Source organism: Chelonia mydas, chromosome 17 (genome assembly GCF_015237465.2).
Source record: "Chelonia mydas isolate rCheMyd1 chromosome 17, rCheMyd1.pri.v2, whole genome shotgun sequence".
Classification (NCBI taxonomy): domain Eukaryota; kingdom Metazoa; phylum Chordata; order Testudines; family Cheloniidae; genus Chelonia; species Chelonia mydas.
This window is the reverse complement of record NC_051257.2, coordinates 4,687,358-4,701,088: the sequence shown is the minus strand read 5'-3', so window position 1 is coordinate 4,701,088 and position 13,731 is coordinate 4,687,358. Positions and strand designations below refer to the sequence as shown.

The 13,731-nt window shown below is 40.9% G+C and overlaps 1 protein-coding gene across 1 annotated transcript in view; it reads left to right on the top strand.

Annotated features, from left to right (window-relative positions):
* The window catches only part of TEX14 (testis expressed 14, intercellular bridge forming factor), a 104,595-nt gene that overhangs the window by 65,663 nt on the left and 25,201 nt on the right, over nucleotides 1-13,731 (top strand). The window contains exons 27-32 of the mRNA XM_043531309.1: nucleotides 893-970; nucleotides 2,583-2,700; nucleotides 3,915-4,013; nucleotides 5,148-5,257; nucleotides 7,399-7,462; nucleotides 7,963-13,361. Of these exons, the coding sequence (XP_043387244.1) occupies nucleotides 893-970; nucleotides 2,583-2,700; nucleotides 3,915-4,013; nucleotides 5,148-5,257; nucleotides 7,399-7,462; nucleotides 7,963-7,999 (506 nt within the window). The 3' untranslated portion in view covers nucleotides 8,000-13,361. The remainder of the gene's footprint in view (nucleotides 1-892; nucleotides 971-2,582; nucleotides 2,701-3,914; nucleotides 4,014-5,147; nucleotides 5,258-7,398; nucleotides 7,463-7,962; nucleotides 13,362-13,731) is intronic.

Below are 13,731 nucleotides of genomic sequence, written 5' to 3'. Positions count from 1 at the left end.
CTGACTTGGCAGATTCACAAATATCACAGAACAGTTGTGACCAGTAATCCTGCCAGGTGATGGCAGTCAAGTTGCTGAGCATTGTTGTAATTTAACATTGAAACAAGTTCCACAAGTGAAGTAAGGCTAAAATCTTCAAAGATGCCTAAGGGATTTGGATACCCATTCTCCATTAAGATTAATGGAAGCTGGGCATCCAAATCCCTCAGGCATTATTGAAGAGCTCATCCTAAATTATTTAAGTTTCTTCTCCTATTTGGACATACCGCCAGACAGAAAATACAGTGGAAAATTTTCCATTGTTTCCCCCAAATATTCCCTTGGTTGTACAAAATTACTTCCTTCATCTCCCCCACCTCACTCTTACATTCAGATAATTGAGGATTATAACTGAATGTTTTTGTATTCCCAAACAAAGGGCAAATACATCCTCAAAGAAGTCTGTATTTTTTAGGTCACAGTGTTTGGCAAAAAATGGTTCTGCCAGGTTAGCTTCATTTACAGTTTGTTACCACGGTTCAGCAGCACCATGGAGAAATCACTGCTTTTACATGTGATACTGAAGGTGACAAACAGATTTGAAGTCACCTATTGCTTCTGGTCATGTCTCCATCTAAATTTCTTAGTAAAAGTTGGAATTTTATTTTTATATATATACCTTGTCCATTTGCTTCCTCATATCCTAAAGCAAGCAAACGGGAGGTTGGCACAGAGAAGGTAGCTTGTGATCCTGTGCCAAATTGTAAGATTAAATTATGGATCAGTTTCAGATTACATATTCTTTATCTTGCATGTAAATAGAAAAAGTAACACACTGCCCCAGATAACATGGAATGGATTTTGAAACAATATCTGAAGCAGTAAAGAAAGAAGTGCTACTTTTTTTCAACAGAAAATTTAAAGCGGCAAGATGCCCGCTATCAGGACTTTGAGGAGAAAGGATCCCATACCCACAACATGCCAATGAATGGTTAGTTGCCGGTAATAGAGAGCAATGAGATTGAGATTGCAAATACAAATAAACTTTATGTTGATGCAGAGCAGTTCTTGTTCTAAAATTGAATAACAAATAATGACTACTGGTATGTTTAGCTGTTGTGCTAAACTTTTATTTGCTGGCTTTTTTGGATCTGTGGTTGCCATCCTGACACAGAGGTTTGGAAGAACTTGAAAATATTTCCAGACTGGACTTGGGTATCATCTTTCTAAATCAGAACCCTTCAAATCAGTAGCAGAGGTTCTTTCCCATTGTTGCAATCTTTCTGTCCACTGAGCTCTCACTGAAGTCTGAGAGAGTCTTGCATGGAGAGAGGCTGCAGGATTGTTCTCTTTTAGTGTAACTTTACTAGTATCGTGACACTACAGTTTTCATCTAAGATAGGCACTATAACCCAGAGAGAGGGATAATGAACAGGTGGCTCAGGTTTTGCAGCAAAAGAGAGCTCAAGTTGTCAGTCCGAGAGCAAATCAGTAAAGAGTGCTCCTTGCATTCTCCAAGGGTGCATCCTAATGATGTGGCAGTTTATTTTGTATTTAGATTACCCTTTCACAGTTCTTATAACTCTCTGATCTCATACTCCAAGAAAATTGCAGCTGTTTGGCCAAGATTACAGAGCACATAGTGCTCCAATATCATGTGGTTCGCATTCTGTTTTAAGAGACCAAAGAACAGAATACTGAATTTCTCATGCCATTGAAACCCAGAATGTTAATAGATGGGAGTCATGTTTCAGATGCGCAGCTCAAGTCACCAGGTGAATAGAAAACCTAAAATTTAATGAATGAGCTCTGCATTTGTTATTAGGAAGGCAGAAGGAAAAGGGGGAAAGCAGGTGAAAGCAAGTCAGAAACTTGAGTTACTCTGAATAGAGGCTAAAAAGATACTTGAGTATGATACTGGCGTTTGTGTTGCCCTACAAGTTGTGAGAGATCTTTACCCATTTAAAATAGTTACCTGGGATAAAGAAGCCACTGTGAGTGTTCATTCACAGGGGTATCTTGTTCTTAGATGATGAGGAATGCAGCATCCTGTGTTGCTTGCCGGTCAGTCAGCATGGGTTTTTGTATTTGCATAAAGTATAGCTATTTCAGATTTCATTCTAGTGACAGCCTGCTGCTGCCTGCTTATCATAGCTTAGCAGAAGGTTGCTGTGAATTAATTCATATGCTACAGGGAACAAAATTTACTAAGATAAGTCTAGGGAAAAATAAATAGTGTTGGATTCTGCTAAATAGGGCAGCAAAGCCAACATCTACAGGTTTCCTTTTGATTTTCTGCCATATCTAGAAGGGCAGGGGGGAAAGATTAAAGATTTATTTCCTCATGCATTTTCCATTTTACCATGCAGCAATATGTTTGCTTCTGTGAATATAGAAAGGTGGTAGATTTCACTACTTATCTGGGTCTTGCTACTGGCCATTTCTAAAAGTAGATCCACAATGGACTTGTTTAATTGAAAATCAGATGATTTGGGGCAGGCGAACGTTTCTGAAGCACAGTAGGATGTACAAATGCATTTTAATTTCTTTAACCACTTCACTTGTATCTTTGACATTAAAAGTCACTCTGTTTATGCAAATAGTTCTCACTCAAATTAATCCAGAAGACAAAGAGGAGGAAGAAGAAATTGAGAATAAGGGAGAGATAGATCACAACGTATGGACTAAAGAGATACTGAATCTAGCAGAAGAAACAGAAAGGTACTAAAAGAGAAGAGTAAGGAGGCTGTTTCCAAAGCACTTTAGATCTCAGGAGGCAAAGTATTAAAGTAGAGTTCAATATGTTACATAAGAATGGTCATACTGGGTCAGACTAATGGTCCATCTAGCCCAGTATCCCATCTCTGACAAGTGGGCAGTGCCAGATGCTTCAGAGGGAATGAACAGAAAAGGTTAATTTTGAGTGATCCTCTCATCCAATGCTGTCGTCTAATCCCATCTTCTGGCAGTCTGAGGTTCAGGGATACCTGGAACATGGGGTTGAGTCAATCTTCTGTTGCTTGCCTTCATGTGTTATATTTAAATGGGACTGTTTTACATTTGACTATTCCTCACTTCCACCTACCTGTATTTTACCAACTTCTTTCCTATCCCCTTTATGAGGGTATAGAGTTCCCCCTTTAATAAATTAATCCCTAATGGATATCTCTGCCCAAATTTTGTGCTCCTCTGCATCTGTTGGCTTTCCCCTAGCCCTTAGTTTAAAAAATCTCTATAGCCTTTTACATTTTACATGCCAGCAATCTGGTCCGTTTTGGTTTAGGTGGAACCCATTCTTTGTGTATAGGCACGTCCTTTCCCAAAAGTTTCCTCAGTTCCTAACAAACCTAAAACCCTCCTCCCTACACTGTTGTTTCATCCATGCATTGAGACCCTGCAGTTCTACCTGTCTTTCTGGCCCTGCATCTGAAACTAGAAGCATTTCAGAGAATGCTACTAGATTATAGGAGATTCCGTGCAGATAGCAAGTTGTCCCCCTCCATTATCCTGAACATTACTTCTGACCACTGCTTACTCCTCTAGTACACACCTGATAATTCCTGCTCCATGTATGATTGCACCATTGTAATGTTTGATAACAAACATTCAGGACTTGATTCTCATTTAAATTAAGGGCCCTTTATACTGGGCCTTAAGGGGGATATAAATGCTTAACATCCGAAACTCTGCAACTCTGTGCTGGTGGATAAGAACCTGCAAATGAAACTGACTATAAATGATAATAAAGCTGCCAGGCCTATTTCCCCAGATATGAGAAACAAGAAGTAAATAACTTGAATGGTGAAAAATAAATTAGATATTTAAAATAAATGTTCTTTCAGTTTTAGTAATCTTGGGTAATTCAGGTAAAGAAATTGTTTGTTCAAAACATAAAGTATTTAACTTTACAGACTCCTTTTTAATCTCTCATTCAGTAGAGCTCATTCTACTCTTGATGATCTCTTAGAAAAAATTCTCCAACCAATTCCAGAGGATGACGAAGTCCAAGGAGAACCTTGTGGACACCTTGTTAGGTTAGGAGATAATGGATATTTCATTCATAAGTATATTGTACTTTTATTTTGTGCATGAGACTATGCTGGGCCCTCTAGAAAGCAGATTGTCATTCTGGTGGCAGCAATGCTCTAGAGAACTTAGCAGGAGACATCAGGATTTGGGACTCTCACTACTAGACCTAGAGAGAAGTGACTGTGTTATTAAGGTAGTCTCTGGTAGTTGGAAAGTAAAAGTAGCTGTGAAAGGGCATGGATCATCTTTCTAAAAGCTGGAGGTGACCTGCCATATTACTAGAGTTTGAAAAAATAGAAAAGAAGAATATATATAAAAAGAGAAGAGCCATGAAAGTTCTTTAGATTAAGGGATCTTATAAACAGAATGTTCTGATGAGGGCAATCATTTGTCAGTAAACTTGGGAAATAATTATGAAAATGGCAAATGTCATAGAAACATAGTTTAAAAAAGACTTTGTGTGTGCCTCAAATAATCTTTTCCCCCTTGTTAGCACCAGCAACCAGAGCCTAGCACGTGCTGTGATAGTTGTGAGCAGTTCTCAGAAGATTCTGCCCCTTCCGTACCAACTGTCAAGTGTAATAGTCACTCCTACAATACAACTCCATTTTGGAGTCAAAGGAATGCACACAGTCCCATGTGGATACACATTAATTTGTTTGGCATCAAAATTTCTCTGCTCACGCAGCCCAAATATCCTGATGGAAAGGAAGGAAATTGATGGAGGTGCAAGTAGGGTTGCTTCAGATATGCACAGTCATGTTAGATAGAGGGCCTGATCCAAAGCCCATGGGCTTTGGATTCCTCCCATATAATGTCTAAGGTTTCAGGCATCCGCTGAGAGAAACCAAAGTGAAATACTGTATGGTGTCTACCTGCCGCTGCCTGCTGCTGTAGTACACATCTGTCTTAAGTGATAATTCCTGATTCTCAACGGAGGGGGATGGAGGATCACTGGAGTCTGATTGTAAATGTAATGCACAGCTGCAAACTGATCTCCTGGCTCAACACAGCGGAGGACAAGAGCAAAAAGCAGATGCTTAGTTGTTTTAGGGACTTATATATTAATGGTCTCTATTAAACTTCCCTGAAATAAAATATAAAATTGTGACTTGACACACAAATCTCTGTCATTGAAGGGCAACAAACCTTAAAGATCAAGGAGATGATGAAATGAAGAATGGAATAGAGGAAGGTGGCACCAGGGCAGAAAGCAGAGAGACCGAAAGCTGTGCAGGGAATACCGAAGGTCTTTCTTAATTTGTAAAGATATAATATACTGTGCTTGGCAATGACTTGTTTATTATCCTGGCAGCAATGAGTTTATTAGTAATAAATATCTTGCACTGAGCAAGGCTGTTAGCTATTGTTCTCTTACTGATTCCTTTGCCCTTTGGAAGACACTGATACCAGTTCTGTCCCAAGCTTTTAGAACAGAGGAAGCTGCTTTGGGGTAAAATTCTGTTTTATTATTAAACTTTGATTTTTACCAGTGTTGATCAAAGGTGTTAGCCTGACAGCCCATTGCTCTCTTGAGTTAAAGAACTGCTTACATGTGGGTAGTGAGAGTGCAGCTTCCCACACTGAGCTATCAATGCGCTTTGGAGGAACTGTGATCACACAGTGTCCATATCCCATTTAATCTGCTAAGGCACATTAAGGCCTTCACATTATAAAGGCTTTCAGCTACTATTGGTGTGGGTTGGGGTTGAACACGTGACTTCCGCACTAACACTACCACGTCCCAGAGGGTTTGACTACACTGCAATAAAACACCTCTGGCTGGCCTAGGTCAGCTGACTCGGGCTCAAGGGGCTATAAAATTCTGGCCTAGACACTCGGGCTGGAGCCCTGGCTCCGAGACCCCAACATCTACACTGCCATTTTTAGCCCCGCAGCCTGAGTCAGCTGACCCATGCTCTAAGACACAGTGCCATGGGGTTTTATCACAGTGTAGATATACCCTAAGTCATCCTTCCCCTTTCTCCTCTCCTACTAGCTAGAGGTGGCGGAGGAGAGGAGTTGGTGAGGAGGACATACTTTCTTCATCAGGCGAAGGACTCAGATCAAAGGAGCTTCCTTTGCTTTATATGCCTCTTAAAGGTGTAGTGACCTTCCGTTGAGTGGTGCTTGTGGCACCTTGCTGCAGCTGACTGACTTGTATCATCCACACTGTCTTACGCAGGCTCTTTAGATTAGGAGGAAGGAGCTACCTTTTACCACGTGGTGATAGCATGGCAGCTGAGGCACTTAGCTGTTGGTGTTACCCTTCCCTAGTAACCAACAGCCTGCCAGTGGGGCAAACTGGGAAGAATGTATTAGGTTCTAAAATTCAAGAGCTGATTTGAAAATATAAAATCCAAACAATGGGGTTTTACTCCAGTGGAGCTTCCCCTAGTCAAACAGTGTGACTAATAATATTCCCTTAGCCAGTCAAAGTTCCTGGACTTGAGTTCGGTTGTTGAGAAGCAACCACATAATCATTAGGCCAGCTGACCCCCAGCCCGGATACAAGGAACTGCAGAAATGAGAGAAGCGGGTAGGGATGGTAGTGACAGGAGAGCATCCCTGTACTCTGGCTGTCTTAGGCAATTGCACTTGAGTATAATCCTCCCTAAGTCTAGATCTTCATTGGAAACAGTTAAAAAAGATGTCCTGGAATTTTACAGCTAGTGAGTAATGTCAAATTAGACAGTAACACTTTCCTGTTGTTTTCATTCTTTACCTGTTAAGAGAACTTCATTTAAAATGGGGGAAGTTCGTAGGTTTGGATTTGTTATTGTATAAACAAACATGGTAGAATCTAGGGTCTCGCTGCAAAAACAGGCTAATGCAGTCTTAAGGTTGTAGTCCTTGACTTTCAAAAGTGACTTGTGATTCTGAGTGCCTAGCATGAGAAGACTTAAAAGAGCCTGATGTTTAGAGAGTGGATGCTGAGCTTTCAAGTTGGGGGCCCAAAAGTTGCAGTTCCCAAATTACTAGTCACTTTTGAAAATGTTGGCAATATATTTAAACACACAGTCTGGAAACGAAAGGGTTAAATTCTAACTTTACACCTGTGTTAACAGTCTAGGACAATTTCAATGGGGCTACTCCTGCAGGAGTTAGGGTGGCAGAATCAGCCCCTGACTTGTTCAGTGCTGCCAGGAATGTTTTCCCCAGCAAAAGGTTCTGCAGAGAAGGTATGGTACAATCTACCTTTATAAGCACAGTAACAGATAGCCACTGGTTTCTGAATATAACTGCGGCTTAGTGGGCCCATTGAGGGGATTTTTAGCAGCAATCTCTGCAGCTTTTTTACATGCTGACAAAAAACCCCAAAGCTTTCCTAATGAAGTATTGTGGTGGTAGGATGCGTGTGTTCTTATTGCTTCTGTACTTCCTTTCAAGCTACAAATCCTGGGGATCCAAAATCCAGCTTATGGCAGCGGCTGCCTTGGCCTTCTCCATTCAGGTAAACCTTTATTAGATATTTGTATGTGTGAAAGTCAGTTGTTCTGGTGATACCACAAATATGTGCTCCACTGTACTTCAGCTAATACAGTTGAAAGACAAAGAAGTTTCTCAACCTGATGTTTGGCCTAGTGAGCAAAATAAATGGGATCAAAACCTAGCACAGTTTGGGGGTTTATGTTAAATTCTGCCCTAAGGCCGAGAATCTCAACAGTATTTAGGTGCCTAACTCATTGATTTCAACTCCCATTGGGAGGAGTTAGGTGCTTAAATACCTCTGAGGATCTGGGCCTGAGGTAGTGCCTATGCAAACCAAATTGTCACTCAGGTTGAAGTGAGAGAAGTTGCGCATTCTCCTTTTACTGCGTGTGCTAGGTATACCTTTTGTTCCAGCACTCTGGAGCCAGAAATAATGCTTTAGAATCCCATTCCCATCACTACTTATGACTTGCTCATGCAAGAAAAATGTATTTTTTGTTTAATCTCATTTTTTTATTTCAGGGTAATTGTCCTGGATCAGAGCAGCGCACCTAAGTGATCAAAGTCGATAGCATATAAACCTTCAATAAGTTGTTTGACATCTTCCTATTTCTGTGATGTGCAATGCTGTTCACCAAATAAGCAGTCTTATAGTTCTCGGACTTCCTTTAATTGTAACAATCGATACAAAGAGACTGAATGGTTTGCTCTCCAAGTACATCTGGTATATTAAGTTTTGGTTCATTTTTATTTAGCAATCGCTTATAAATGAGAGGCAGCACTCTGAATTATGCTGTAAAATGGAATTGTTTTCCAAATATAACTGTGCCTGTTAAGCCTTCTACAGCTTTGTTTTCTCCTTAGCATGCACACTCACTTTCATAAGTTAAAGCATTTCTTGCTCTGTTGCATTATGCAGTTTTCGTTATTGACAAAAATGAGTCTCTTTAAATTGCTGCTGCTGCTCTTGCTCTCCTTAGCTTTTCAGTGCCAGGGAGTGGAACATGGTGTTACAGCCCACGTGTGCATTGCTTCGTTTGCTCATTAGATATGACAAGGTAATTTCTTGTTTTCTCATTTCGTGGAATTCTTGTGACATAAATTGAACTGACTGAAATGATTTAGAGGATTTATCTTTGTGCAAAAGTGAATGAGAAAAAGTGAGTACTATGAAGGCAGCATAACATACATTTCTAGCTTCAGGCAGCGATGTGTGACTAACTGGTTGATAGTGTCAAGACCTCTCTTATTTAATCAAACCATGCCTCTGATGGGCCTGATCCAAAGCCTATCCAAAAGAAGAGTCCCATTGATTTAATTAGACTTCCAACCAGGTCCTAAATGGGCACAAGTACTTTAGAATTGAATATCTGTTCTACAGCACTGTGTTGGTTCAGTAACCCTGTGAAGTTTACAGCTGCTGCTGGTCACTTCGGCATAAATATTGTGCCACTTTGTGTTAGGTTTTTAGCTGCACATGCTGTTATTGTGCACTTCATGAGTCTGTCTCTCTCTCTCTTCCCTAATTTTTTATGGTGAGATATTATGCATGCCTGTAGCCATTACATGGGTTTACTTATCTGAATGTTAACAATACTAATAAAAGTCTTCTGAGTTTAGCATGCTGCAATGTGGTATTTCTTGCTACTATTTACTGCCTTATATAAATGTATTTCTATTTTAGATCATACATTTGGCTAATTTTTCAGTTCTGAGCTATTTCTGAAAATAATAATTAATAATTACCTACCTCTTATGTAGTGCTTTTCATTAGTAGATTTCAAAGCCTTCAGAATCTTTTTTTAATGACTTTCTCCGCATAATCCCCCTGGGAGGCAGGGCCCGGATGTTATCCCATTGTGCAGGTGGAGAACCGAGTGGCAGAGAGGTGAAGTGACTCAACTAGTATCACACAGGAAGTCTAGTGAAGCAGGAAATTGCACCTACGTCTCCCAAATCCTAGGCTAGTGCCCCACCGACCAGATAATCCTTACCCAGACTTTGTCAGATTTTGTTGGTGTTCTTTCAGTGAGCTCTTTTGGGGAAATGAAGTCCTTGATCCAAGCTGATACCATGAGGTTTTCTTCTCATTCATAGTAATGATACTGACAGAACAACCAGCAACAGTGAGATCATGGTTTCCAAATCTGCATCCTGAAGTTTGTTGTAGGCACAATTCCATGTTTCACTCGGTGGTGCTCAGTGCACTGCATGCGGGGTGGAGATTTCACTTGAACTCTTGTGCATTACATAATTATTTTTTCATCAAAGTTTTCTGTGGTAGGATTTTATTTTCTGCAGATGGGCTCATTTTATTAGCTTTTTTACAAACACTGCAGTTTTCTATGTCTACATTCTGTGCCTTTGCCCCAGGCAGGGGGACTCTGGACTTGGGATAGTGTTGCTGGTGCAAGACTTGGTATGTGTCTACATGGGACTGTGGAAGGCATCATAATATGTTGCAATCTGCCACAGTATCACGAATGGACAGTAGTGACAAATGGACACAAAGGCTCCTACCCTAAATGCAGTGTGAAATCCTGTCGTTGGTGGGTTGTACCCACTCCTGACAGATACCAGTGGGTATTTGTCTCTCTTACTCTTTGACAACACGTGCATAAATTGCCATGCCAATAAAGCCTCACTGAATTGAACTGAAGTTGTGAAAGGCAAAAAATAATAATAATAATAATAATTAATAATAAAAAATGGGGGCGTGAACCAGAATTGGCTACTAGATCTGTATGCAGCAGGAATCCAATGGCCCCAAATACCCTGGAACCAGCAGTTTATGTCCATTACCCTCCTCCAATGCTGAGCAGTAGCCTTGCTGGACTCGCTGTATATACCCCTGGGTCCCAGAGTGCTGTATTGGGGCTGAGCATTCCATCCCACGAGCTGATGTTTGCCTGCATTTTTCCATCTTCCCAGCCTTTTTATTCAGGCTTCATTCCCTTTCTGAAGAGTAGGTCATACACTATAGAGATAAACATTATCTTATCTGACATAGTATTGCAAATCCAGGATAATCTTACCTTTGAAGGGCAAGTATTATAGCTTCTGGCTTCTATTTCAGTATATATTAAAAATGCGTGAAGTACTGAATTTCCTTATTTTCCCTATGTTTTCACCTGATGAAGCAAATAATATCTGGTGACTTAGCTATTTGGGAATGGGTCTGCATATGACCATCATCTATTTGCTTCTTCTCTGTCTGAGAGACTAAAGAGACATGAAGCCCCATTGTTTCTATAGATCCCCTGGCTACTGACCAACAGCAGGAGCTTTATCGGCAAATTCAGAAGGAATTAAGTCAAAATCTGCTCTCAGTTACGTGACTGCCACTCCCTGTTTTGGCCCACTGCCTACTCAGCTATTGGTCACAATATTAAAAAAGCAAGAGGGGAAAGGTGGAATTAACTAGGGAGAGGGAAGGATTGGTTAACACACAACTCTTTAACAATGTAAGATGCACTGGCAGTCTTTAAGATGTGTTTTGATATCTTTTTAAAAGAGATGCTCTAGCTCAAACTGAAATTATGGGCTTGTTGCAGAAATTATTGACTGGGCTCTTTGGCCTGTGTTATGTAGCAGGTCAGACTAGGTGATCATAATGGTGCTGCTGGCCTTAAAAATCTATTGAAACAGGTACCTGGCGACTTGGCAAAGGCATGCTGGTGAATAGACACATAGTGGCTGAGTACTTACTGACTTACCTGTAGGTTGGTACTGACATATGGGTTGAGTGAGTCAGGGAGAGTCGTGGGAGCTCAGCATTCCTGAATATTAGACCTGTAGACATGAAACCATTTCCTGAATGAGTTAGAATCAGGCAGAAATCCTGGGAGGTAACCCCCTCTTTGATTCTCAACTCACAACCTTTTCATGGAGTTACCCAGGAATGGATGCCGAGCTCATGCTCAGAGACGGACTCTAGAACTGGGCAGTAGCTGCAGCTGGACTCTGAGACAAGAAGGAGCAATCCAGTCAGGCAACAGCATCTCAGCAGAAGGGTAAATAAACAAGAGAGAAACATTACCATTGTCTGTACATCAGTGTGAGTAGTTTAAGAGAAATCCTTGATGAGCTGGAATGCCTGTGATGGGGACAGGAGCTGACAGTATCTGAACTTTCTCAAACACAGTGGAATGAGTTTTGTTGATGGAATATTGTAGCTCCTTGTTCTGTGCTATACAGAAAAGATGAATTAGGTCAAGTATGTGGGGGAGTAGGCTGTTCCATTGATTCACCCAAACTCCTGCTGCTGCCAGAAAGTCATGGAATCCGTGACTTCCGTGATCTCTGTGACAGACTGCAGCCTTATTTATTATTTGATTTACCATAATGCCTAGGAGCCCCTAGTCATGAACCAAGACCCCCACTGTGCTAGGGGCTGTACAAAACAGAGCTAAAAGATAGTCCTTGCTCCAAAGATGTTATAGTCTAAGTTCATATTAACTGCTCAGTGGCCCACTCAAACGAGCCATGTTTATAGAGAGCAGCTTATACTATCCCCTCTGATGATAATATCAGAACAGTGGGTTGATCTTAAATCACCATGTAGGTTGCAATATCTAGACAACAGCATGCTGAGTAACTGAGTCTGTGTCTATACTTAAAATGCTACAGCAGCACAGCTGCAGTGCTTCAGTGTAGACATTCACTGCAGCAATGGGAGGCATTCTTCCGTCACAGTAGTTAATCCACCTCCCCAAGAGGCAGTAGCTAGGTCAATGGAAGAATTCTTCTGGCAGCCTAGCACCTTCTACACCGTGGGCTTAACTATGTCGTCCATGGGTGTGGATTTTTCAGTGTAGACCAGCCCTAAGTTACTTTTAGTTCCAGCCTTTCATTTTACCTGCAGTGCTGTTCAGAAGTTTACTTAATTATTAAACCAGCGGGTCTCATTTAACTTTGCAACTTTTGCCAATTTCATTCTCAATTTATTGCTAATTGAGAGATTTCACATGTAATTAATTTGATTGATTAAAGTTCAACAGCTGTAAATAAAAATGGGTAACGTATCAGATGGGAGAAAAATAAGTGACTGGTGGCATTTCTGAATGTTAGAGCTGCATAGAATTACAGCTGAATTGCAAAATAATTAATTGATTCAAGATAACTCCTGTTACATGATTATGTCCCGCATGATCTTGTCAATGTAACTTGCTCTCTCTTGTCACTTAATATCAAGCAGTAGGGGTTCAGGTGCACACATAAACTGACTTTAATGGGAAAAGCTGGCTCCTTTTGTGTCTCAACTGCCACCTAAAACAAAATGATGATATTCTTATTTATGATTTGTATTACAGTAGCATCTCCGGGCTCCTACTGAGATTGAGCACATACTAAGAGACAGCGTTTGCCCCAAAGCATTTGCAGTCTAAATAATTGTTTGGCTTAAGACAGTTTAATAGGAATACATTTATCTATAAAGCATTTAAAAATACTGCATGCTTTCCTCTCCCAACAGCACTGCAATATTCTATAGCAATGGTCCAGAACTTGATAGCAGAGGGTTAAAGGGGTGCAGGGTATTAGTGTACAATCCTGTGGTTATTCTGAATCAGAGAGGCATTTTGTTGCATAATGGCCTCTTTTAACAAGCAAAAAAGTGTTTTCTTCTGAAAATGGCAGGTTTCTAAACCATTCTTCTTTGTTCCTTTGACCTGAGGATTTTTTAAGTTTACAATATCTCTCACTCTGCTTCCAGAGAGAGCACTTATAAAGTAGCCCCAGTGATGAGTAACTTCCTTGTTTGCTTCTGAAAGTCCATAGTACCTGACAGGCCCCATTTAGTGATCTGACCCATTTATTTTTCAGTGCTGCATATATGAATGACATTATACAGATGGAGGCCTGGTGTGCTGGAGGTGTATATCTAAATCATCACAATTATGATGGCCAAACCTCTCCATGTGGTAAGAGCTTGCTCATGAGAACCTGCCCTTCTAATGCAGTGTGGCTCATGGAGTTCCACAGCATGTTCCCCTGTTGCCTTTTTCTTCAGTGCCTAAGTGCAATCTGCAGATAACCTACTGGTCTGAGCGTGCTGTGCTCTATCATGATTCAAGAAGCCTGGCAGATGAGTACTGTCTGTGTGGACCTGTCCTGTCATCTGTCATGGCTGCAGCTTCATCTCATAGATGAGTAGCTCCATCTCATAGACAAGCTGCACCCCCTCAGGCTTCTTGCAAAAGGCCAATGTGGCCCATGACTGGATGAAGTTTGGGTGCCTGTAATTCATATAAACATCAATGGGAAGACCTGGGTCTGTGAATGGGAGAATAG